The 27,861-nt window shown below is 41.0% G+C and overlaps 1 protein-coding gene and 1 long non-coding RNA gene across 2 annotated transcripts in view; one reads left to right on the top strand and one right to left on the bottom strand.

Annotated features, from left to right (window-relative positions):
• LOC146653119 (uncharacterized) overlaps window positions 1-27,861 on the bottom strand; it is a 250,949-nt gene that overhangs the window by 41,121 nt on the left and 181,967 nt on the right. The window lies entirely within an intron of this gene.
• Window positions 10,730-26,536, top strand: il12rb1 (interleukin 12 receptor subunit beta 1). The gene is made up of 15 exons (XM_085382453.1): window positions 10,730-10,848; window positions 11,444-11,567; window positions 15,994-16,145; window positions 16,273-16,415; window positions 16,502-16,541; window positions 16,794-16,913; window positions 17,904-17,980; window positions 18,493-18,700; window positions 18,783-18,929; window positions 19,086-19,184; window positions 21,465-21,620; window positions 21,772-21,927; window positions 22,356-22,425; window positions 22,639-22,714; window positions 26,087-26,536. The coding sequence occupies exons 1-15, from the start codon at window positions 10,776-10,778 to the stop codon at window positions 26,405-26,407; spliced, it is 1,962 nt and encodes a 653-aa protein (XP_085238579.1). The 5' UTR covers window positions 10,730-10,775; the 3' UTR covers window positions 26,408-26,536.

The following is a 27,861-nucleotide window of genomic DNA, read 5'->3' as shown; positions in this document are numbered from 1 at the left end:
GTTGCACCTTCCTAATGCTATGGACCAACTTTTGCCTTCAGACCTGCTTTAATTCTTCATGGCGTAGATTTAACAAAGTGCTAGAAATGTTTCTCAGAGCTTTTGGTCCACATTGGCATGACAGCATCACACAGTCGCCAACCAAGAAAATACCCCACACAATTACACCACCACCAGAACCATTGGTGGATCCATGCCTTCATGTTATTCTGATCCCACTGTCTGAATGTCACAGCAGAAATTAACACTCATTGGATCAGAAAATATTTTTCCAATCATCCGTTGCCCAGTTTTGATGAGCCTGTGTTAGCCTCAGTTTCCCGTCCATAGAGGACAGGAGTGCTCAGCTAAGAACAGGAAGATTTCTGCTGACTGGGTGCTTGATGCTGTGGGTCTTCTGCTTCAAGCTTCCATTGTGCATTCAGAGATGCTCTTCTGCAGGCTTTGGATGTAACGAGTGTAGTTTGAGTTAGTGTTGCTTTCCTATCAGCTCAAAGCAGTCTAGAAATCCTCCTCTGATCTCCAGCAAAGGATTTCTACCAAAAAACAGCCACTCATGGATATTTTATGTTTTTTAGACCATGCTCTGCACATCTTACAGGTGGTTGGTCAGGCACAGACACAGGAGAGGAGGCAGAATTAACTTTAAACAAAAAGCAAGTTTTCATTAGGGCTGATGTGACGTGAAACATAAAACAAAGCACGAAACAAACTTCAGCAAGCAACTAAACTGAAGGCAATGACAAAACTAAGGAATATATGAATAAACTGTGACACTGTGACTAGATTATGACGACAATGAATGCTATGAAAACTGTGAGTACTAAGAACACAATGACATCTACGACTGGACACGGGGAAGGTAACACGGACTACTAGACAGAGGACTTAAATACACACATGAGGTGATCAGGGGAAGTGGAGACACAGGAGGACACAGCTGAGACACAATAACAAAAACTAAAACTAAGGAACCAAGAAAAATAAAGCAGGAAACGTGGACATGACATGAGCAACATGAAAACACACAGACAGAAAATACATGACGCAGAAGACTGGGACAGACTTACACCAGGGGACATGAAGAGACTCGTAACTATAGAGACATGAAAGAACCTAAACTATACTGCAACTCAAGGTAACAATAATAATACTAAGACTTGGTCAAAGGAGCTTGCAAAGAAAAGCGTCTGGACTTCTTTAAGTTGCTTGAAGACGTTTCACCTCTCATCCGAGAAGCTTCTTCAGTTCTAAGGTCAAATGGTGGAGAGTCCCAGATATAAACCTAGTGGGAGTGACCCCCCACAGAGGGACAAAAGGACCCCCTGATGATCCTCTAATCGCCTGAGCCAAGGTGGGAAACTGGGCGTGGGTCCCAATCAGCCAGAGTTTCGGGTGTGTTCATTGTGAAACCTGGCCCCACCTTATCATGCGAATTCCTGAGGTCAGATGGCCCAGGATGTGAGTGGGCGTTAAGGCGTCTCGGAAGGGATCTCAAAACTGGATTATAGATGGCAGAGAGTTGGTGTCGTAAGGTGGGGCCAGGTTTCACAATGAACACACCCGAAACTCTGGCTGATTGGGACCCACGCCCAGTTTCCCACCTTGGCTCAGGCGATTAGAGGATCATCAGGGGGTCCTTTTGTCCCTCTGTGGGGGGTCACTCCCACTAGGTTTATATCTGGGACTCTCCACCATTTGACCTTAGAACTGAAGAAGCTTCTCGGATGAGAGGTGAAACGTCTTCAAGCAACTTAAAGAAGTCCAGACGCTTTTCTTTGCAAGCTCCTTTGACTACGATGACCTGGATGACTGAGAACCTTCACAGACATAATACTAAGACTTAACATAATTTCATAAATAGCCCAATAATATAAAATAACTCATTAACCCTTAACTTAAGAATAGCACATGGATAGAACACAATGTAAAAATAAGAAAACAATAAAAAAATAATACAAAATGCTGGGTCAGAGTGTTATGGTGCAATGTGGGGGACTCAAGCGCAGGACTCCAGGATTGACTGCACACAAGAATTTATTTACAGAAGTCACCGGGTGTATATACAGGTAGTGCAGGGCAGTGCTATATACAACAAAGTGGGGGACGGGGCTCCAGGGAAATCCAAGGGGTGATCACTCGCTCTCCGATTCTCCGCACACGACCGTGGGTCCACTCTTCACACTTGACACAAAGATTCACACAGGGGAGGTATCCAGGAGGTCTGTAGACAGGAAACAGGGCTTAATTACAAAATTCTCAATAGATTCTCAACTGTTCTGTTCTGTGCTGTGCTGTGCTGTGCTGTGCTGTGCTGTGCTGTGCTGTGCTGTGCTGTGCTGTGCTGTGCTGTGCTGTAGCTTTGACTCTCACTGACTCATGGCAGACAACGATCCAGCAAAGACCAGCAGTCTCCTCCTGGCTTAAATGCAGATCGCCTTAATGGGCATCAGGTGTGTTCCTCCTCCGTGGGCGTGGGCCGAGGGCGTGAACCCACAATGAGTTCCGCCCCGGTGACAGAAAGGTGGAAAGAGAGAACGAGAGACAAGAAATGGTAGAAAAGGCTGATCAGCGTCCCGCTGACCCACCAGGCCGTGACACACAGACCCAGCCCCTCACACTTCCCCATTCTGATTCTCACTTTGAACATAGTTGAATCTACATTTACATGCCTAACGCGACTGTGCTGGCGAGCAGATATAGGACCCAAATGAAGGACAAGGCTAGGCTAACAGTTTTAATGCTATCAACTCATAAGAATAGCATTTTAGAGCAGCAAATCTAAGAAGAAGGAATTTTTAGGAAAACACAGGGACCTGGACAAGACCAAAAAAAAGAACAGGGAAAGCCTCGCACAGTATACACACACACACACAGGATAATAATAGGTGGGAACTCAGTTTAGGATAAAACACACTATGACTGTGGAGGAAGTTAAACTACACACAAGACACGGAGACAAAGAATCACCAAAATAAAACAGGAAGAGAGACATGACTGACTGCGAGACAAGATTAACTTGGCATAACAAAACCAGGGAGCATGAAAGACAAAAATACAAAGACAAGACCAGAGGATCAGACTGAGAACACAAAAGGAACTGACTAAATTAATCTAACAATCAGCTTCCTTTAAAAAAAGAAAAAAGGAAAAGGCTAGCACTGTTTTCATGATTTTTAAATATAATGATTGAGAAGCATGTTTTCAAGTGCAGTGACCAATTAAAATCACATAGTGTTCTAAACTTATCATTTACAAACTACAACAATATAACTCTGATTGTTCCAAAATATAACCATGCCCACAATTGAAGCACATCAGAAACTGCCTCTAACCTGCCATCTGCTGGTCAAGTTGTGTTACAACATGTAATAAAAAAGAGTGTGAGAGAAAGATGCTGAATGAAGCTGTGAGGTGCAACAAACTGATGGGTCACAGAGAAGCACTTCAACCTCCTTTAACAAGAGCAAGCATCCATCAGTTTAATGGAAACAGTGTAGAGGAAGTGGGTGCTCCCTCAATCATCGATTCATTTAACATCTTCAGAACAATCTGGGTACAAAGTTCCTGAGCTTCTTCTGGGCTTCAGCAGAATCCATATACCTGTTATCCTGGTGTCTCATTTTAGCAGCCTTTGCAAGTCTCCCTGCTGCCTGTGAATGACGGGCCACAGTTTCTAGTTTTCACCCACTGGTAGGTCCATCAGGGAGTCTTCCAAAAATAGCAGGAGTGCTGAGAGCAGATCTGTTACAGTGTGGATATGGAGAGGACCAAAGCCAGGCTTATGGAAACGAAAGGTAACCTTCATTAAAACATCATCAATTTTAAGGAAAAGGGGTTAGGAAGGAGATAAGGTGTACGGGCTTGGTGTCAGGGGAAAGGGGTGTTGACTCTGAAGGTTGTGTGTGTGTGTGTTGTGTGAGTGATTGAAGTGTAGTGGCAGGCAGGGGGACTGAGGGAGGGGCTGACAATGCTTGGCTGCCCCAAGAGCACACTCTCACAGTGGGATCAGAGACACTACAGATAGAGACGTCGCCCTCCCGGCCTCACTCATCGCTCACTGGACCTTAAAAAAATTTGGATTCCTAACTGAGTTGTTATCCAGAGTGAGAGCTATCCTCACTCAAGGACAGTTTTCTTTAATGCCCTGCATTAATGTTACTTTGTGCCTCTGCTTTTACCGATTCCCTGAGGCACAAAGTAACATTAATGCAGGGCATTAAAGAAAACTGTCCTTCAAAGTAAAACAGGAAGTCCAAAGGCAAAACAGTGTACACTAAGGTAAGGTCCACACTGGATCTAAGCACAGTGGATGAGTAACAAGACATGATTGCAAAACTGAAACTAAGCACAAGAAGGTACCGAAGCATTCGGGCACGCACATCCAGACTGTGCAACAGCTTTTTTCCACAAGCCATCCGTCTCCTCAGCAAAAAGGGACTGACTGATAAACACGCACGCACACACATACACTAACATTATCACTCAGCTTAACTCAAATACCTCAAAACATTGAGACTGGACTGACTAACCAACACAAAGCGCAAACACACTGACCTACACCACCAAACCATCGCACACACCAACCTGTAAATGCTCTTTTGCACAATATTATTACTAGATATATTATATATATATATATATTTTTTTTTGCACTAACTTGTCTTGTAGCACCTTGGTTCCTGGAGGAACGTTGTTTCGCCTCACTGTGTATTTTTAAACTGTATATGGTTGAAGTGACAATAAAGTTGAACTTGAACTTGAACTTGAACTTGAAGAATATTCATAAAATAGAAACCAAAGATTTGAAATGTTACGAGAAGTAAAACTAATAAAATACTGAAATAACAGAGAAATTCCAAACAGGAAACAAGAGCACAGGATCAACTGTGAAACCAAATACAAACCATGATTACAAGAACTCAGGACAGGAACTAAAAACCAGGGACGAGGATACCAACTTCAAATGACAGCTAATTAAACTTTTTTTTGCTTTTATGGGAAGAGTGACAAAACCTTTGAAATCCACTGCATATATTTGTCTCTTTTAGTCATATATTTCTTATATTCTCATATTTACTTCTCCAAAAACTGCTGACATTACACCGAGGCTGTACCGTGCTTTCATAATGAGGGGGACCATCAGAGGGGGAACCATGCCATCCTCCTGGGAAGAGCTGAGGAGAACCCCAGACGAGGGGTCACTCAGCAGCCACGGAGCAGAAGCCACAGGGGGCTGAGTGGTAAAGCTTCACAGGAGTGACCGGTCTACCACAACTGCAGGCTTCACGTGCCTCAGTTAAGGTCAGACTTCATGATTCAACAATAAGAAAGACACAAGGCTCCTTAATACCGAGACATGTCAAAAAACACCTTGACCTTTAGACTTTTGGGGAAATGTTCTGTGGATATGACGAGACAAAAGCTGAACTCTTTGGAAGGTTCGAGTTCCGCCGTGTCTGCAACCAACCCTGCGTTTCATTTAAAGAGTATCAGACCAACAGCCAAACATGGTGGTGGTAGCATGATGGACCTGAAAGTCTCACCATAATTGATGGAACCGTGAATTCTGCTGTCTGTTCTGTTCATGCCCTGAAACTCAAGAGTGCAGGGGAGCTGGACAATGATCAGAAACACCACCAGCAAGTCCACCTCTGAATGCCTTAAAATTTTTTAGAGTGGGCTAGTGACTCCAAAATTTAACAGCCTGTCCATGCTCGAAAACACTCCAGTATGACTGAATGAAAACAATTCTACAGATAAGCGCATGCAGAATTCCTCCACAGTAATGACAGTGGGGACGAGGGCTGAAACACTCATTGCCATATACTGCAAACACTTGATTGCAGTTTGTGCTGCCAGTGGTGGCACAACCAGGTAGTAGGTTTAAGGGACAATAGCGTTTTGCTCCTTTTTCACTTAATAAATGAAATTATCATTTAAAAACTGCATTTTCTATTTACTCAGATTATCTTTAAAAAAAAATCTTTATTTGGAATGGACAGGAAAAATCCATCAACATAGCAATACAGGGAGTGCAGAATTATTAGGCAAATGAGTATTTTGTCCACATCATCCTCTTCATGCATGTTGTCCTACTCCAAGCTGTATAGACTCGAAAGCCTACTACCAATTAAGCATATTAGGTGATGTGCATCTCTGTAATGAGAAGGGGTGTGGTCTAATGACATCAACACCCTGTATCAGGTGTGCATAATTATTAGGCAACGTCCTTTCCTTTGGCAAAATGGGTCAAAAGGACTTGACAGGCTCAGAAACGTCAAAAATAGTGAGATATCTTGCAGAGGGATGCAGCAGTCTCAAAATTGCAAAGCTTCTGAAGTGTGATCATCGAACAATCGAGCGTTTCATTCAAAATAGTCAACAGGGTCGCAAGAAGCGTGTGGAAAAACCAAGGCGCAAAATAACTGCCCATGAACTGAGAAAAGTCAAGCGTGCAGCTGCCAAGATGCCACTTGCCACCAGTTTGGCCATATTTCAGAGCTGCAACATCACTGGAGTGCCCAAAAGCACAAGGTGTGCAATACTCAGAGACATGGCCAAGGTAAGAAAGGCTGCAAGACGACCACCACTGAACAAGACACACAAGCTGAAACGTCAAGACTGGGCCAAGAAATATCTCAAGACTGGTTTTTCTAAGGTTTTATGGACTGATGAAATGAGAGTGAGTCTTGATGGGCCAGATGGATGGGCCCGTGGCTGGATTGGTAAAGGGCAGAGAGCTCCAGTCCGACTCAGACGCCAGCAAGGTGGAGGTGGAGTACTGGTTTGGGCTGGTATCATCAAAGATGAGCTTGTGGGGCCTTTTCGGGTTGAGGATGGAGTCAAGCTCAACTCCCAGTCCTACTGCCAGTTTCTGGAAGACACCTTCTTCAAGCAGTGGTACAGGAAGAAGTCTGCATCCTTCAAGAAAAACATGATTTTCATGCAGGACAATGCTCCATCACACGCGTCCAAGTACTCCACAGTGTGGCTGGCAAGAAAGGGTATAAAAGAAGAACAACTAATGACATGGCCTCCTTGTTCACCTGATCTGAACCCCATTGAGAACCTGTGGTCCATCATCAAATGTGAGATTTACAAGGAGGGAAAACAGTACACCTCTCTGAACAGTGTCTGGGAGGCTGTGGTTGGTGCTGCACGCAATGTTGATGGTGAACAGATCAAAACACTGACAGAATCCATGGATGGCAGGCTTTTGAGTGTCCTTGCAAAGAAAGGTGGCTATATTGGTCGCTGATTTGTTTTTGTTTTGTTTTTGAATGTCAGAAATGTATATTTGTGAATGTGGAGATGTTATATTGGTTTCACTGGTAAAAATAAATAATTGAAATGAGTATATATTTGTTTTTTGTTAAGTTGCCTAATAATTATGCACAGTAATAGTCACCTGCACACACAGATATCCCCCTAAAATAGCTAAAACTAAAAACAAACTAAAAACTACTTCCAAAAACATTCAGCTTTGATATTAATGAGTTTTTTGGGTTCATTGAGAACATGGTTGTTGTTCAATAATAAAATTATTCCTCAAAAATACAACTTGCCTAATAACTCCCTGTATATGAATAAGATGAAAACAGAGTCCTTCTTCCAGGTTTTTAGAGTTAAGTCCAGGAGAGCAAATGATAAACACAGTGATCGGCAAGTGCATGTTATCCTCTAATGGATATTACTAGGAGAGTTGCCTGATAACAAAGTTCTACGAGGTTCATATGTTCTCCAGAAGGGGACTCATATTACATAAAGGTAGGACACATTATATGGAGCTATAAACATGAACTGGGGGGTTGCCCATGCTGCTGTCATGGAGGGAAAAAAGTAGGAAAAAAAGTAAATAAAATACATTGTTACGGCCTTGAGCCTTGGAGGAAGTGAGACTGCCTTTTTTGTTCATGCAAATCCAAGTGTGCTGGGACTCGTGGATGGTTGGTTACTTGGAGACCTGTGCCTGCGCCGCTCCTTCCGCTCGAACCCCAGTCGCTCTCAGTTAGCTCCCCCGTAGCACTGCTCTTTATTGTCTTTAAATGAATATGTATAGGTTCATTAACATATGACGTCTTACACAGGCATACATATGAACAAAGAGTACCAGTCTGTGTATACGTGTAGGTGTGCGTGTGTGTGTATGTATGTGTGCGCAGGTGTGTGTGTGTGGTCAAGATGTGACCCTGTGAACGACTCCCCAAAGCTGGTGCTAGGAGCCCAGCGGTCCGCCTAAACAAAGGTCTCTTATACTAAAACAGATACAGAGCAGGTGTCCTCCTATACCATAAATCAGTCAGAGAAGGTAAGGCAAAAAACCCTTTATTTTACTCAAGTTTCGTGTGGGGGCTTGTGTATGTTACTCCCCTCTTGTCGCCTAGCAGAGGGGGGGCTCGTCCATTTGGAGCCCGAGGAGAAGGCTCGGGTCAGGCGAGCTTAATTAGAGCTCGAGATCAGAAGGTTGGAGATAGAGGCAGATAAAGCAGTGAGGCTGCGTAAGCTGGAACTGGAGTCTCAAGCCTCATCTGTCTCCGCTGATCGTCCAGATTAACAATGGTCAGAAATTAGATAAGTAGGTTACAAAAGTACAAGTAACAGTGAGATCAAATAAAGTTAGCTCTTGTCGGGGTCATTAATATTATCCAATTGTTCCAAATTTGGTAGAATTTACCTTTTGATTTCTTAATAGATATGTCAGTTTTTCTATCCTAAATATCTCTAAAATGATCCCAAACCAATCATCCAGGGTAGGCTGGACTGGGCTTAACCATCTTCTTGTAATTGTTTTCTTACTTGCCACCAAGAATAATTGCACCAGCTTAATCTCACTCCTACATTCCAGAAAAGGGACCAGACCCACGTATAGAACCTCAAAATCTAGAGGTATTTGAGCGTTAAAGACTGTGCTTAAGGAGGCCCGGACAGCCATCCAGAAATTTTTTAACCTGGGACAGTCCCAAAAGACACGAAAATGATTAGCAACAGTCGAGCCGCATTGTCTCCAGAATGCATATGAGCACTTTTATATCTCTCCTGATTTGGTGTCTTGAAGTGTCTAATAATGTTCTTCCAGCCATGTTCCCTCCAGCTAATGGAACTGGATGTGGATCACTGGCAGGACCAAATATTTTTCCACTCCCCCACAGAAATATCAATCCCTGATTCCCTTTCCCATTTATCTTTAATGTATAAAGTGTTATCCTCGCTGGCACTAGAGAGAGCTTTGTATAGGTCGGAAATAGATTTAGTAGGGGTCATGGTTGTAGCATTCTTCAGGATGGGGGGAAAAATGCGACTCAGCATCTGTAAAGTCGGACAATTTGCACTCACGATCAATATATGATCTCAGCTGTAGGTATCTGTGAAAGGCATATTGCGTCAGGTTGTGTTTGTCTCTCAAAGCTGAGCACAATGTTTCTATAAGTAAGATTATCAGATTGTCAGATTATCTTTGTCTAATATTAACATTTCTTTGATGATCTGAAACATGGAAGCGTGACAAGAAGGGGGCAAATTATTTCCACGGTGCTGTACGTGTGACCGTGAATCACCATTTCAAAATGAAAGTGAACTCGTTATGAAACTGGATAAATGGGAAACAGTTAAAGTAATGAGGATATAAGATGGGGAGGAGTTGTGTGAAAATAAAACAATTATGCAGGACAACACAAGCTTAATGTACGTTATTATATACCATACATATGAGAGAGTGTATTACTATAGAGTCTTACTGCTGAAATGGTTAAAATTTGTCCAGATTGGAATCATATAATCTGGAATTTCCAGATTATTTCTCACAGGAAAAAATGCAGGACCCTGCAACCCACAGAGCTTCTCTTTATATCACTCAGTATGTCATCGTCTTCACCAATCTTTAATATTATTATTAAATCTTTATTTATAGACATATTTCTAATCCTTGGACTTTACCGTATGATATTTTTAATTTGAGTGGAAATCTGTTGCTTTGCTGACTGTAAATGAAACGATTCAGCTTCTTATACTGTTACAGTATAGGTGCAACTACACGATTCACAAAGTGAAACTTTACATTTTAATTTTATTATTAACGCACATACATGTGCAGTTAAGGTGACGGTGTCACACGCTCCTTTCAAAGGAAATCTTTCAGTCTTTATCAAATTTATTTTGCTTTTTCAAATAAAATAGATGCACCGTTTACACCTGTGCAAAAGCCTGCACTATTTTTAGGAAACAGACAGGAAGTTGTTTGTCTGGAGCTTGTTTTTAAAGATTCAAAAGTCTCACACACACACAAACACAGACACACAGCAGGGAGGTTAGATAGCGTTAGATATAAGGAGGTTTTAATGACTGCACACTTCTACACGTCGACGTGGGTTTAGACCTCACACGTAAAATTCAGAAAGGTTCCCTCTCACCTGATTCAAGACACTGAATGTAGATGTGGTGAATCAGTTGCTCTAGTTTCTAGACTTTCCACTAGTTTTTCTTTGATGTGCAGTCTGGAGACAGCAGAAAACGGTGGCAGGAAAATAAAAAATGTAAAAATCAACAAATGATTTCAGTGAGTCATACAGTATACAGTATTTTGTGTATGACTGCCATTGTGACGAGCACAACCTTCCCCCACCCCTGACGCTTGTGGTTTTGTTGCTCTTCATATGAAGTGAAACAAGCCGAGACATTCTGTGACATTTCGGAGAAATACAAGTGAAGGCAGGTTATCTACATGGACTCTCGCAAACTGTAGAACGATCACCTTTCTAGACTTTCCACGATACCTCATGGAACTTTTTAAGAACAGGAGCTCACTACATGGATACGTTATGTTTATGTTCCTCACGACTCTCAGCAAAGGTAGATACAACTATGAAAACCTTTCTTCTTTGATGACCTTAAAAAGTTTACCTTCATTTAAGTGGCTTTGTGCTTTGGATTTGAGATTAACTTCATTCTGATTATATCAAATCTTCAAGAATGCTAATTACATGCATGAAAGTGATAGCACAATTTAGTAAAAACATCAGCCACAAAATTTTGGTTATCTTATCAGCAGTGTGTGGTTTCCACACTTTGCAGTTCACATCCGCAGTGTGCAGCGTTTCTGAAGTGTTGGCTTTTAGGTTTAAAATGTATTTGACAAATTAACTCATTCAAATAGAATGTAAGTGTGAATTTTGCACTTGTAAAGGTGAGGTAAAGTGACAAATAATGATTTAGACGTTAGATGTAGGACAACAAAACAGTGAGAAGAGTGAAAGAAAGTGTTCACTTACAGGTGTATTTCAAAAAAAATGTAAATAGTACAAGAAAATTCCAGCTTGAAATGGGACATTTGAAGCTGTTTTCTCTAAAGTGATGTGTGGGGTAACGTGGCAAAGATAACCCAGACAAATCAAAGGTCCACCCGATGACATCAGTTTACATCATTTTCAAATATGTTTCTTCTTAGGTTTTGCATGCGAGGCTCCCTCGAGTCCTCAGTGCTTCAGACGAAAAGCTGAAGCTACTGTTTACACGTGCGAGTGGAGCATGAACACGACTCAAAGCGACATGACGTTTGAGCTTTACTTTAAGTGAGTATTGCTCAGTTTCAGCTCTTTGTTACTGATGTGTCCATAAAGATGTTCAGTCTGTGAAAAATACTTGATTCTACACATAAACTGTAAACCTTTGTGTGACATTCTTTTAAAAATGGGCCCATGAAGCCCAGTTGCCACAATCTTGTATATTTCTGACATTTGCTTTCTGGACATCCAGCTTCTTACAGTGAACAACTGGTTGGGTCGTTTGATGTTTCATAGTGAAAGCCAGGGGATAGGTGGGATCTTGATACCACTCTGCAACACCTGCGACTGTGCTGCAAGCCAGAGGTGTTATGTTAGAATGTGAGAAACCGTGAGGGTTTCAGCCAGCCCAGAAATCGTGAGATTTTCACGTGACACTGGAACAAAATGAATTTATGATCTGAGAGGCTGTACTCCTTCAAACAGTTTAGGTCAGCTATGTAGGGCAGCTTTCATAACATGTAATCAAAATAAAGCAAATGAGGTCATGTCAGTGCTATGTCCTCTTTGTTTTTCATTTTTTATTTCCACAACAGCGAAGCCCAGAGAAAACAATTTAAGGTCACAGATTCAGCTTCTATTTTATGATGAGCGCATTTTAAATATAGTAAACTTATTCTGTCATTTTAAGTCTGACAGCCTGTGTTTACACACTGTTAGCTGGTGTTTTCATGACTGCAAACATTAGAAACACCTGTATTCAGTTTTTACATTTTACTTTATGTCAAGAGATTTATTCTAAAAGACACGTCTTCAGCTGAGAGTCAGAGAGTAGAAAGACACACGCTGCAGTTTTTACTTGCAAGGGTGGTCACAGAGTGCTCACACCAGAGTGGGGGCCCTGTGATGTGCGCTCTGTTCTTGCACTTGTCTTTATTTATATACAAAAATAATACAACAGTGAATACGTCTGCTCATAGACAGAGGAAAGTATGTGCGTATGCAAGTGTATGTGTGTGTGATTCTGAAGGACGCGGCCCCTCTTCTTGTTAGGGAGCGCAGATAAAAGTGTCCAGCTCTCCAGTGAAATTGCTTGTTCAGCTATTATCGCTGTGGGAAAGAATTTATAAAGCAAAACAAGTCTTGTAGTCGACAACAGTCTAAGTCATAAAAAGGTCATCATGCAGTATTCTATCACATGTAAACTTATATCATTAAAAGCTTATACTGACTACTTAAGTACAATTTTCCATTGACACTTTATTAGTGACTTAAATACTTGCAGTGCATTGCTTGGCTTCTGTGCATCATGCGCAAACTGCAACAGCAACAATGAAAAACAGTTACCCTGGGAGACTCATGCCTTCACTCTTGCAACCAAAAAAACAAAGAGGTGTGCACTGCTGGCAGCTGAGACGTTTAACGTTAGTAGCACAGTTTGCGCTCCCATTTGCATTCACCTCAGAACAAGCAAGTGTGCGGATGTGAGAGGAATAGAAGTATTATGCAACTTTTATTTTACGCCTCAGATTAGAAAAAAAATGCACAAAAGCACTTTTGCAACATAGGAAATTTTGTGTGTCTGCATTGTTCTGTCATCATGAGTGAAACTGCACTGCCAAACTACATATTGATAGATCTTCAAGAACAGTTACTTCTACTAAAATGGAAGGAGAGCCTACATGACCGATTAAGTCTTTTCATGATCAGAGTTATGAAAAAGAGAAAAACCTGATGAATGGCTTTGAAACTGGAAGAATACCAGATTTCAGGATTAGCATAGAGAGGGGATACTGTCATGTGAAAGAGAAGGTTTTCACAGTCCTGTTAAATACCAAATACTTTCTGCTTCCATTGGAAATAAGAGGGTAGCTAGTACCCTATAATAAATGCCCTCGATTAACTGATCATTAGCATGTGCGAGCACCTCTGCAAAATCCAACATTTCAGCATTTTGGTGATCTAGTGGTATTGATACACACTAGTCTTTTAGGCGTGAACGTCCCAACAAATTCCCTCCAAGGTCAGTCCATGCAATGCTTTGAGAAACTGCACACAAGTTGTCCCGCGTTAGAAATGTATGCAGGTGTCGCTTGTTTGGAAGGGTCACCAGGGTGACCAGGTCACCAGGTGAGCTAAATTATCGTTTGTTCTGAAACTAGAAGTTAAAATGTGTGAAGATGATTGCAAGTGAGGCATTTACTTATGGAAGCTTATAACTTATAATGTGTACCACCTGTTTAAAGCTGTCCATGACCCTAAAAATCCCCCACAGAGACTGTCGAGACCTAGTCAACTGTTTAAGAACAAAATAACGCATTAATGAGCACAGCAACAAAAAATGTCTGATGATCAGAGATACTTTACACAGTAATGAACACACAATATTTAGCCACGTACTAAACACTCTTTCATTTTGAACAGACCAGGTCATTGTTGTGGCTCTTCGGAAGGGTTTAGCGTACCAGGTTCAGCAAAGCTTAGGCTTTCAAAGCTGCAACAAACCACAAGACTTCTGTGACCATGTTCTTTGGACAGACCACACCAAAGTAGAGTTGTTTGGTCATAATGTGCCACCTGAAAACCAAACGAGCTGTAGAGCCCAGTGCAGGACTGATGATGACTTGCACTTGTTTTGCAGCCATAGGGCCTGGACACCTGGCAATTGACCACAAACTCCTCGGTTTACCAAAGTATCCTAGAGTCAAGTGCAGTGTTGGTCAAGTTATGTGAAAATAGTAATTAGTTACCAATTACTGATTACTTCTCCAAGAAAGTAATCCTATTACTTCACTGATTACTTATTTTTAAAAGTAATTAGTTACTTTATTACTTAATTACTTTTAAACAACATGATACACAACCTGAATACACAATAAAGCAATAGACACTTAAGCCCAATTCTATTTTTTCTGCATAATCCATCATATAAAATTGAATCAAATGAAAAAGTCTCTTTTTAGAACTCGTTTTATTAGTTTTAATCTTTTAACTTTATGCACATTGAATCAAGCAAAAATTAAATGATATGCAACAGTCTTTGACTTGAATAAATTCTTTAACATTTAAACCTATTTTCTGCATATTCCATCATATAAAATAAAATCATTTTTTGTGTTTACAAGTAAAGATGCAAGTAAAACACAGCAAAAATTAAATAAAATCAAAAAGTCATGGGCACTGAGTCATGTCACTCCTAAATCTATTTTCACCTGTTTTAGCAGGAGTGGGGCCGGTGGACATTTGGTGCTGCAGCAGTCGTGTCAGTGGAGGGATCCGGTTTTCTGACAAAACATCTTACTTTGGCAAACCGTCCTACCGTACATAGTATATGCACATTTCTGCTGTCACACAATAATTCCAGCAAAAATTTAAGTATGTAGGACGGTTTGCCACATAAATTAACTACCAATCAGAGTATGCTTCTAGCTCATATTCATAAAGGCGAGACGGTTTGGCACTTAATTTCACCCCTCCAAGTATACTTGTAGCTCATACTCACAAAGATAAGACGGCTTGCCACTTAATTTTGTATTGTGCGCATGCGCAGCACACGCACAGAAACAACCAGTAGGATGGTTTTTGAGGTAGGATGGATTCCCAGAATACCGGGGGTTTCTCTGGGAATTTCACATTCCAATGACAGCGTGCTAGGTGCTTGTTCAGATTTGAAGTTAGGGTTTTTATGCTGCATGGGAAGGAGTTTTCTTCCCATGCAGAGTGTACAGCAGACGCTAATGTTTTTGTCACTTTTTACAGAATCAAACTCAAAGTCACGTCATACTTCCAAGTTTTAAACGGCGCATGGTCGTTCTCTCTCGCGCACTCCATATTATCCATTGTTAATCTACCACAGATGTCGCACACTCGTACGTCAGTGTCATGAGACACTCTCACAAACAAAATCACATTTTAGTAATGCAGTGTGCTTACAGGAAAGTAACAGTAATCGAATTAATTTTTTGCAATAGTAATCCCTTACTTACTTGTTTCTTGAAAAAAGTAATCAGATTACAGTAACGCATTACTTGTAACTGCCCATCTCTGGTCAAATGTGAGGCCATCTGTCTGACAGCTAAAGCCTGGCTGAACTGTGTCATGCGACAGGACAATGATCTCAAGCACAGCAGCAGATCTCCAACAGAATGACTGAAGGGAGTTAAGGGTTTTCAATGACCCAGTCAATGACCTAACCTCAGGGACCTTAAGAGAGCTGCGCATAAACATGCCTGCAAACCTCAATGAACTGACTATTAAAGTCATATTTACCTGAGAGATACAGGTGATACAGGTGTCAATCATATCATTTAAGTTCAAGCAAGAATGTAAAGAGGTGTACTTTCTAAAATAAGAAGCTATGAAAACAGACAATGGAAAACAAACGAGTGAAACTGGACGAGAAAGGGTTAATGTACTCACGAGTTTAATGCTGAGTTTAAGTGTTTCTTTCTCCGCTGCTCCCGGGGTAGTAATGCTTTTATGTTTTTCTATGTAGTGAGACAAAATTTGGGAACATTAAGGAAACTTTCCATAATGTTGTTGAGGAACAACTCATTCAGTCGCGCAGCGTTATGATTTGGGTGGAAGCTCACATAGGAAACTCCACATGCAAATCACCAAAGACGTCTGTCATACTCCAGGACATAGGTAATGGACACCCTTTTTTTAATTACACGATTATCCATTTTGATTCACCAAACTGACACAGCCCACATTTTAATCTTGCTTTGCAGTTGAAATGTGTATTAAGCAAAGTTTCGCTTTCATTCAACAGTAAAATATGAAGCACCACAAAATATTTCAGCATCCTGGTTGAAAAACAACCTCAGCTTGAGCTGGATAGCTACAGAGAAGTATCCAGCTGTAGCAGAAGTTTGGTTCAGACGAGACGAGCACCCCACAGAACCGTGGGGAAAAGTGAGTCAGTGTTTTGTCACCAGATGTAAATTTTTGGCCTTTTTTAAACAAATCATTATTTAACCTAATTTCATTTGCTGTTACAGAGAATAATAAGTACCACCATTAACAACAATAAAGATCAGCGTGAGTACAAATATGTCTTATAGGAGTTAAAATGTCTGAAGATTGCAAGTGAGGCATTTGTTTACCTTTGTAACACCTGTTAGTGTGTGTGTGAAGCCCTCCTAGACCCTAAAAATCCCCCACAGAGACAGTCATCTGTTTAAGGACAAAGTAATGCATTTATGAGCACAGCGACAAGTATTTCTGGACAACATTTAGCCAAGTGAAACTTAGTTGAATGAGCTAAACTCTCTTTTTCTTCAATCTGAACAGACCAGGTCTTTGTTGTAAACCTTCGGAAGAGTTCAGCGTACCAGGTTCAGATCAGACACCGATCCACTATGGTCAAGAAACCACTGTGGAGTGCCTGGTCTCAGGTTGTGGTTCCTGCAGGTGAGCTAGTGTTATATACACAACCGAAGTGATGATTTTAAAAGAAAATGTGAATCTCAATGTGAATGAAATGCATATTTACACTACAATTTAATGATGCTGCACAGGATGCAATTGAAATGTTTGCCTTTTATCGCATGGAGGAAAAAAAACTACATCCTCTTTCAAATTGATGGTTTCAGGATATAAAAATAATCATTCTGACCTTAACAGGTCTAAAAAAACAAAAGTTGGTAAATGTAATCTCAGATCAACAGCCAGTGTTTGCCACAGTCTTCCCAGTGAACGTCCCAGAAATCGTCAAAAAACATAGCCCTCAGTCAGCATATTAAATGTTAAAGTCCATGACAGTACAAGTAGAAAAAGACTAGACAAGTATGGCTTGTTTTGAAGTGCTACCAGGAGTAATAATAATAATAATAATAATAGATTGGATTTATATAGCGCTTTTCAAGGCACCCAAAGCGCTTTACAATGCCACTATTCATTCACTCTCGCATTCATACACTGGTGGAGGCAGCTACAGTAAGCATCTTCTACAGGTTAAAAAAAAACAGGGCAGCACAACTTGGGTTTTGAAAGTTGCATCAAGTTGCATCACAAACCACAAGACTTCTGGAGTACCAGAAGTACAGACAGCATGGCACAGATGTTTGCCTCTAATGCACAGCAACACATATGGTGAAAACCAAAAACAACACATCAACTGTCGAGCACGGCGGTGGGAGGGCGATGATTTGGGCTTGTTCAGAAACCACAGGGCCTTGCCGTCTTGCACTCATTGAGTCAACCATAAACTTCCGTGTATACCAACGTACTGTAGTCAGGAATGTGAGGCCATCTGTCTCATAGCTTTCTTTTTTAAAATTGTGTCATAAAACAGAGCAATGATGCCAAGTAACTTCTGCCCTGTTCAGTCCACTCTAGCATTCTTCTTATAGGATGGTAAATTCATGCATCTCAAAAAAGTCTTTTTTGTTTTCATTACAGAACTTGTACATGAGCCTAATGTTACCATGACAATAACACATTTCAATGGCACTCGAAAGGTGACACTAACGTGGATGGTAAGTCAACTCACGATAAATGGTCTGTATTTATATAGCGCTTTACTAGTCCCTATGGACCCCAAAGCGCTTTACACGCCCAGTCATTCACCCATTCACACACATGTGATGGCAAGCTACATTGTAACCACCCTGGGGTGCACTGACAGAGGCGAGGCTGCCGGACACTGGCACCACCAGTAGGCAACGGGTGAAGTGTCTCGCCTAAGGACACAATGACCAAAGCTGTCCAAGCCGGGGCTCGAACCGGCAACCTTCCGATTACAAGGCGAACTCCCAACTCTTGAGCCACGATCGCCCCAAAAAGAGCAGGAGCGGTGGATGGAACTGAATTTGCGAAAATACTTGGCTGTAAACGGCACTTCATCCATCAGTTTCTACCACTTTTTTTTTTTACATTTTCATTTTCATCCACTACTCCCTGGACAGTGTTGAAACAGTTGAATACAGTATTTTCTTGTCTAGTCGGTCAAGCTGCATTTGTCTCAACAAAGCGCCCTCTTGTTCTTCAGCCAATGCCAGTAGGAGCAGCAGTGAGAAATGTGACATCGAATTCTTCGCAGTGTATTTGCACCAAGACCGTATATCACAACGACCATACTATTTACACATTTGTGTCGTACTCGGCTGCCAACATCTCTGTTATTGCCAAAAATGATGTGAGCGTGTCTCCTCCGGCAATCCTGCAAGTACCAGCTGAACCTGCATCAGATTTAGAAGGTAGGCGTGTAAAATGCATAGATATCAATATTGTGTATATTTATGTTCAAGTAGACCACAAAGCTGAATTTCTCTCTGGCAGCTTGCAACAAAACTTTGGCTTATAAAGAAATAAACAGGAGAACTTGTCTTGAGTGGTACGAGCTTCAAGATGCAAGTCCAGTGCCAAAAAATGTGATAACCTTAACAGGAAAGATGGGTAAAAAGAAGAAAAAAGAAGTTAGAAAGAGTAAGTTGTCTATTAAGTATGTTTAAGTTTGTTCCCTTTGTTCATGAAACGATTAAGATTGTACTCTCATTCATCTTATGTTTATGCCACCTTGTTTTCAAAATGATGGCATTAAAAACACCGTAGACCAAAGCAGCCTTTGTGTTTCTGTTACAGACCTGAAGGACTACATCCGTTACCTCTACTTTGAACACAGATGTCAACATGGGAGACCACAGACAGTTAAAATGTGCTTCTTTTATCAAAAAGAAGGTGGTAAGTGCTTTCATGAAAGCATACATGTGCAAGGTTTCTACAGACTTTCCCTACCAGCTAGGAGGACTGCAACAAGTCAACCACATTAAAGAGCACATGCATGCACGTATAGATTAACTAAAGGGGAGAGCGAGGCCGGCTGGCACATTTTTTACTGTGTGATATTTCTCTGTCATGTGGTGAGATAAAATGGTCAAACCAATACCGACAAAAAGATAAACATCTCAGAAAGAAAAAAATATTCAAAGATGACTGCTGAAAGGGGGATTCATGAATAAAATTACTCAGTCACGGCAGGATTTGTGAAAAACACAGCTTGTTTTCAGCTACACATGTCCGACCTTAAACATCAGTGAACAGCAAAAATATTGCAATATTTTTCCATTCATTCATCCATCAGTTTATTTTCTTAGCCAGTTGAGGGTTGTTAGGGCTGGGCGCAGGGTACACCCTACTCAGGTCGCCAGTATATCGCTGGACCAAGAAACAGACAATCAGTTTGCACCGATTACACACTAGTTAACCTAACGCACGCCTAAGTACCCACACAGTGTGAGCATGCAAACGGCACACAGAAAGCCCCCAGGTGGCCGTTAGATGGGCACGACTTGTAAGAATGATAAAACGTTTTCATTAAATGAATACGCCCGTCATTCTCCAGCTCAAAATGACCTCTTCAGGCGTCGGTGATTTATTCAAACACAACATTAATACCACAATTAAATCCTATTTTTTTTTTCAATCTTAACGCTATTTGCTATTTAATCTCAGTATTTAATATGAAATAATGAAGTCATGCATCAAATGCAACAGCACAAAAAGCTCTCAGCATAAAAGCATGAATAAATATTGTGCTGCAGTAGATTCAGTCTTCTTTGAAGACAGACTGCAAACTAAAAGATTACCCACAAACCTCAGGATAGGCAGGGAGATGACCCTGCTCACTTTACTGAGATAATCTGCAAACTTTTGGAGACTGAGAGTCAATGACTATGTAAAAATATCTCAACTCCGTAATGTGTTTGACAGTGACATGAATGTTTTTAATTATTCTGGTTGATGCAGTGAAAGACTCAATGGCTGCTCTTCTCTATCAGCCTGTCAAGGCAGCTGCACCTTCAGCTGCAATGCCAACAAACCATGCATATAGCATTTCGTCAGAGATGCCCCAGATAGTGAGGCTTTCTAAGATCTCACGTTTGTAGAGAATTCAGGTGTTGTTTGGGCTGTAAACTCTTTCAAGGTGCAGTACTCAAAAACAGAGGGGAAGATACATTTTTATTCACACTAGGGATTAAAGAAGAACAGAGACACGTAGTTCAAAAGCAAAGGGAATCACCCATCATCGCCAGGAATTATCACTAATAATAATACATTTTCTATATCGCTGTGGGTAGAAAAGGTATTTAGAGGGAGGGGGCTTTTGATTGTTTTGTGTTCACATTGCAAAATTGAAAAGTTGGACTCTTCTCAAATTTTGCAACCTTCAGCAAGCTCTCAGCTCCTAGCCATCATAATTACGGCAGCAGATACAGACCTTGGTCAGTTTGAACAACAGCATCACTTAAGTATTGAATTGACTGATTTAATTAAGCAAATAGGTAAAAGCCTTTCAGTAGAATAATTACTGCAATGATTAATATGTTTTAGCTAGCAAAGGTAAACTATCGTGATGACTGTGATCAGATATCACTTTAAATCATAAACAATCAACAGTAGAACACAAGGCTAAGATTAGCAGTGAAAGTAAGAACATTAACACACAGTGTAAATGGGGTAAAGGGAGGTGTACTAAACAGCTGTGCAATCTTAAGAAAACCACTTATTAGTGAGACAGTGCTTTAGTTTGCAGCAGAAAGATTGAAGTAAAGGTCATGTGGTCTGATGGGCGATTAGGTAATAAAATGTAATGATGCACCAACCTGTGGGGCCAGTGTTGTGATCTGTGGGTGTTTCAGTTGGTCTGGACTAGGTTCTGCTACTTTAAGTACCGTAGTGCCCTTTACCTGCTCAAGTACATATTAATTGTGAGTTGTGGGCCAGTTAGCATGCGTAAAATTTAGTTCCCAAGATTTGCTAAAGTGAGAAGCTAACATGCTAATTACGATATATTACTGAATCCAAGTTTAGACCAGTTCTCTAGGCAGTTAACATTAAGCTGAACAAAAAAAACGACGTGCACCACACACTCATCGAGTGCAAATCAAAATCACTGAGCACAATACATTTTGTTTCCTTCTGCAAAAGGATTATTATTTTAATTCTTTTTTTAAATTTTAGTACCACTGAAGGAACCTCAGGAGGTCGCCACATTTGACGAAACAGACATTTCTGCTGACCTGTCCTGGAAAGCGATTCCTCTTGCGTACCAGCAAGGCTTCCTGACACATTACCGCCTGTGCTGGGTAAAAATCAGTTCACAGGATGAGCCCGAAGGTGTGAAAATCACTTCTTTGAACTCTAACTGCTTCTAAGTTCTGCAAAAGGAAACACTAACTGACATTGAGAAACATAAATTTCCAAACTGTAATAACGAAATTGTTTGTCTTTTTTTTCCCTGCTTTTTTTGGGGGGGGGGGGCTGTTAGCGTGCGACAACATACCAGCTTCAGAGACTAGATACCACCTGGAAAACTTGAAAGCTGGAAGCAAATATAACATCACCCTAGCTGGGGTGACACAAGTGGGAGAAGGGCCTGAAGCCACAGCAATCATCAACACCAAGCCAGGAAAACCAATGAATGGTATCAGAGCGAACTCTCACGTTAAAATAATTTGTTTTTAGTAAAGCTAATATATGTTAGCAAGGTTTTTTCCTTAGGAACTCTAACCAGCTTTGATTTGCATAAATATTTTATGGTACAAACTTACCATATGTAATGATTGCTGTGAGATTTTAGCTTCATTTATCAAATACGTTTCAATATATAGTTTTTGAAAAATTGTCATTGCTACCTTCAAGATATTCACGCTCCACGCTTGAACATGAATATCTCAAGAAGTAATAAAGTGAAACAGTTTTTCACAGAGCTGTGGTATAAAGTTGAGTTCAAACTTTATATTTCAAAGAATGAACTCATTATATTAGTTCAAACCTTGGAGCTAATTTTTTTGTAAAACTCAGATATGGTCTAGCAGAATTACTAATTTTCTCCTCTCCTCCCCGTATTAGTGTGGTTGAGTTTCGGCTTGCTGTTTGTCTTCTTTTTATTCTCAACAACGTGCACCGTTGTCTTGAAGAAGTAAGTAAACTTTTTTTCCCATTTTAAAAACAAACCTGCAGACTACAATATGCATACAGTATGTTTGTTTAGTACTTGTGAAAGACAAGTGAAACATGGTCAGCAGCCACTGTCAATGTAACTTCTGATCATCAGACGTGTCTCTTAATTGTCTAAGAAAGTAAAAGTTTCTCATGAAGTTCTTGTTTATCTGTTTTTTTTTTTCATCTTTAGGATCAAAGTCAAGATTTTTCCTCCTGTGCCAAAGCCTGTTATTACAGATTTCATCCCCCATCAATCAAAGACTCAGGTAAAAGGCCATTGCTTGGATTTGCAGCTGTTAAGGATTTGATGTTCGTTCCCAGTGTGGTTATTTAGGTAGTTATAGTCAAAGAAATTTGGGGGTTTAAACAGTTTTGCTAATTGGTTGGTGTTTTGGTGGTTCTGTGGATTGGAGGTGGAGAGCTTGGCTTTTTTGATCCCTGATTACTGAAATATCATCCTCTCAGGGATATTTGAGTGTGTGTGAGAGTTTGTCCTGCAATCTTAATGAGAAGGCATTCAACTGCGCACTTTGAGGTCCGTCGGAGTATGGGGTATCAGTCCCTGTATAATCACTGTGAGAGGTCGGTCTGCATCTCCAGATGTCACTGATTCTGTTTATGGGGAGGTTAAGGGTGTTTGTTTTGGTGGTCTCGGGATATCTTCTCTGCTCTTTGCAGATGATGTGGTTTGTTATGGTTTAATCAGGTATGTCCTCTCACTCACACTGGGATTGTTTGAGGCTGAGTGTGAAGCAACTGGGATGAGAATTCACAGTGACACTCCTTGGCTAAGCCGCTGCAGCTGGAAAAGGGTCCACTCTGGGTTAGGAATGAGTTTCTGCCACAAGGGGAGAAATTTAAGTATCTTGTGGTATTGTTCATGAGGGGAGAGGGGACACTGGTAGATAGATTTCTGCAGCGTCTGCAGTGAACTGAATGCTGTGACAGTCTGCTGCAGTGAAGAAAATGGATGAATGGTTTCCAAATTTACACACTTGTGAAGGTCCACTTGATGCAGATATCATCATCAGATGGTGAGCATGAGACTCTGTCCATGTAGACATTAAAATACAGTGCAGGGGCCCTTCGGTCAAGTGGAGTTGTAAAAGTATAATAGTACTGAACTCATGGTGAGCCTTGTGCAGGACTTACAGTCCTACAGTGTGTCCATCATGCACAGGACTTTGGCTACACAGTGAAAGACCAAAGTAACCAAAGCAGGCATGCTTGCATGCAACCCTCAAAAGCCAAAAGCGTGTAGCCCAACTACATGTAGGTGCAATGCAAACTAGCTTAAAGCTGGGCTTGAACAGGAAAGAAATTTTGATTTCACAACAAGCATGGAAAAAAATTAGAAATTTAAAAAGATAAGAAGAAGATGAGAAGAAGGATATGGACTGATTTTTATATAGTGCTTTTCTACTCTCCCGCAGCACTCGAAGCACTGGAGAGCTTTCATTGTTTTCAGTACTCGGCAAAGAAATATATCAGTTAATACTTCTGTGCTCTTCATGGGAGAGGCGAAGCAAATGTAACAGCAAAAGCACAAAGACAAGCACACTTACCCCCCACTGCACAGCACATGTAGACGGGTGTCTGTAAAGCTCTGTGCAACACCAATGCACAAAAATGTTCCATGCATTATGGTTGATGTGTTGGTCCATTTTATACTCACGTTTATGGGACGCTTTGCATGCTGTAGTCTCCAAAACGATGGTTCCCGCTTCAGTTTTGTAATAGAAACAGAAGAAGTGAAAACAGGATGCAACTTTCCAAGTTTTTCTGCAGAACGTGTCATTATTTTTAGTTTTTACTGCAGTTTCAACTCTTTTCCTTCTCAGATTCTCAAATTTATGCATGATAAAAACCAAAATGACACCAAAGCACACAGTGTAGCATTTGGAGTTTAATTTTTTCCCACGTGCTTCCATTAACAACGGTGTTACCAGTTAGCATAGACTGGTAACTGGTGTTACCAGTTAGCATAGACTGTCTGTTAGTCTGGGGGCTTTCACTCCATGGGACCATCATTCACTGACTTCTATTTTTCATTGTTTTCTTTTTTCTTTACTGTTTGGTTGGACTTTCTGTCAGAAAGCCCTGAGGCAGATTTCTCTCAAGTGCAACAAGTTCCTCTTCTGTTTTCTCAGTTACCAGCATGACTAGTCCAAACCACCCCAGGTACTGTGAAGGCAGCTGTTCTCATTTACATGACCACAGCAGGTTTTGACCTGCTTAAAAAGCTATTGTTGTTTTCTCTTGTGAGGCCGGGCTGAACTTTTCATGTTTCTGAAGTCTGCTCCAAATTGTTGCTCGATGCATCCAGTTTGCTTTAATTAGCCTTTAACCTCCTAGGACCCGGCATCCACATATGTGGACATCACATTTTGGGTTATTTAGACCAAAAGTCTCAAGGGCCTGATATCCGCTTATGAGGACATCATACTGCTACTGTTCTATTGAAATTTTAAACGAATATCCTCATATGTGGCTCTCATTTTTCTTAGAAACAAAAAATAGGTAAAAAAAAATAAATCTGGTAATTCTTTGTTTTTACATTCATCAGGTCCCAATCACCCCAAATATCAAAGAGAAATTAAAAATGCATGCCGTGGAAGAGTCTGGGTCTTAGGAGGTTAATATTGATCACAGTGTTCTCAGGCCAAGAAAATCATTGCACATACATTGGAAAGGCAAGCACCTGTATATATAATTTACTGAAGTTTAAACAAAGAACAAGCAAAGAGGTCCAGGAAACTGCAGACCTGACTGTGATGAGATATTATGCTCTCAAGATCTAGACTATAAAATCGATTCCCCACTGACCTTTGTAACTGCTAAATGGAATAAGTTTGAAATCATAGGGACGGAGGCCATTCTTGAATAAAAGGCATGAGACAGTCCATGTGGAGTTTGGTAAACTGCATGTAAAGTTCTCAAAACGCATGAGAAAAAAGATAATCTAGGTCAAAAACATAACTATGAGGGCAGAACTCAAAGCACTATGTCTGGGAAACAGTAACAAGAAGTAAAACTGCAAATGATGGAAAGTTGAATGTCTGTGGTTGCTAAGTGGGCATTGCTGAAATGACTGGATGCTTTGGCCAAATATTTTTCCAGCAAATACTCTGACCGATCTATTGAAAGCCAATGTGGCAGAACCACAGACTTTTCATTTGACCAAAAAGCAGAACTGTCGACTGCGTGCAAGAGAAGTATGCAGCCACAGTACCATGACCAGTGATGGGTGGACCACTGTTTTGACCATTGTCAATTTTTTTTTGCCGAATGTGACATGTGCCCTATTGAAAAAGACAAAACATAAGCAACTGAGACAAAAATGAGCTCAACTCATTGCGTCAGTGAAAACAGTACACAAAGGGTGTGTATGTATAAAACCTGTACGTACCTTTCAACACTGATGGTCCTTTTATCAGATGTGCACACTGGTCCCCCTCCTTTTTTAGGACACCGCTTCGATGTTTTCCAAAAAGAGTTTCAAATTTTAATTTGTCTGACCACAGAATATTTTCAATGAGCTTTAACCCACATTTTCATATCTACAACTGATAAAACCTTTTATCCCATGTAATTACAAATACTTACTAAATCTGTTCTCTGATAATGTGATAAAACAGGAAATCCTAGAGAAGAAAGAGGAGGTGCACGATGAGCTGACGCTGCTCAAACTTTATCCAGAGGGAAAGTCTGTCTCAGAGGAAGCAGAAGATGTCCGCGTTCTCAGGGACGAGTGGGACGATGGGACTGATGAGGACGTAGACCACGACAGGAGTACCTTGGAAGAATGCAGCGACGACTGTTCGAGCCCCGGCTCTACAGATGAGGAGCAGAGGAATTCCAAAGGAGAAATTACGGACCTTGAGCAAGTGGACAATGAGCTTGCCATGCTGATATACAAGAACGGCTTGGTGTTTGACATGAAGACAGAATTACCTTAAATGGATTTAACTAAAGACTTTTCAGCATCACAGCACAAAAGAACCTAAGCACTTGCTGACCGAATGAAGGATCTTAGCAATAATATATTAATCAGCAAAAGTATTTTGCTGTTTTTTTTTATTTGACATTAACGGACTATCTTGTTTGTTCATTGACATACAGTAGGGGAAATGATTATTTGATCCACTGTGAATGTTTAAGTTTGCTTACTTTGCAAAGACATTTTTATGGTACTTTCATTTTGTATGCAACTGAGTGAAATAGGTATTTAATCATAACTTAGTACTTAGTGAAGAAACCCTTGTTGGGAAGCACAGCGCTAAAACTTTTCTTAGGTTTAGACACATCCCAGGAAAGGTTTTGGCCCACTCCTCTTTATGGACACTCTCTAAATGCTTTAGGTCTTTTTGCTGCCTCTTGGCACAGACGCCTCAGCTCCTTCCACTCAGGTCTGGAGACCGGCTAGGACACTTCCTGACCTTAATATGCTCCTTCTTTAGCCACTTCTCTGGCAGTATGTTTTGGGTCGGTGCCATGCTGGAAGACCCATCCATGACCAATCTTCAGTGTTTTGTCAGAGGGAAGGAGGTCCTCATCCAAGATTTTATGGTATATGGCCCTGCCCATTGGTCCCTTAATGACCTGAAGCCGTCCTGCACCCTTAGCAGAAAAACAGCACCAAAGCATAATGTTTCAGCCTCCGTGCTTCACTGTCGGGATGGTGATATTTGAGTCATACTCAGCATTTCTCTTTAGTTTCATGTGAGCACTGCACTTTCTGCCAGGCCTCCTCTGAATCATTTAGATGTTCACAGATATTAACTTTAAAACAGGCATGTACATGTGCCTTCTTAAGAAGGGGGAACTTGCAGGCATTGTAAGATTTCAATCCATTGTGGTGTAGTGCATTGATGGTTAACAAGCTCTTCCTGTGTAGTTTTGGGCCAATTCGTCACCTTTCTCCTGATCATCCTCACCCCACGAGACAACCTCTTGCACGGATCCAGATCAAGGGTGATTGATGGTCATTTTATATTTTATTTCCTCGATTTCCCACACTTGTCTCTGACGTCCTCTGAAGGCTCTTTGGGTGTGGTTTATACACATAGTGAGTTGAGATCAGGAGTATCTGTACTTGATTGATTTACTGTCATTGAATCAATTAATCAATCCATGGGAGTCAGAATTCTGGCTAGGTTATAGGGTATCTGTAGAATGCACTCCACACACACTGGTTATGCTCACAAGTTTATTTAGGGTTTTATGCAACAACCCACAGTCTGGTCAGCACTGGTCTCAGCTTTTCCAACCCTCCTCTCTGGTCTTCCACCTCACTAAAAAGGGAAAAAGACTGTCATCAGTCCAAAAGCCACCAGCTGTGCTCTCACCTGCCTCCCCAGCACCGCCCCGTTGAGCTCACTGCACCACTCCTCCCCTGCAGCTAAGCCAGGGA

The sequence above is a fragment of the Rhamphochromis longiceps genome, linkage group LG15 (genome assembly GCF_057381845.1).
Source record: "Rhamphochromis longiceps isolate RC_006_pf linkage group LG15, R_longiceps_female_GT1.1, whole genome shotgun sequence".
NCBI classification, from domain to species: Eukaryota; Metazoa; Chordata; class Actinopteri; order Cichliformes; family Cichlidae; genus Rhamphochromis; species Rhamphochromis longiceps.
The sequence above is the reverse complement of the archived record's forward strand: the minus strand, read 5'-3'. Positions and strand labels throughout refer to the sequence as shown.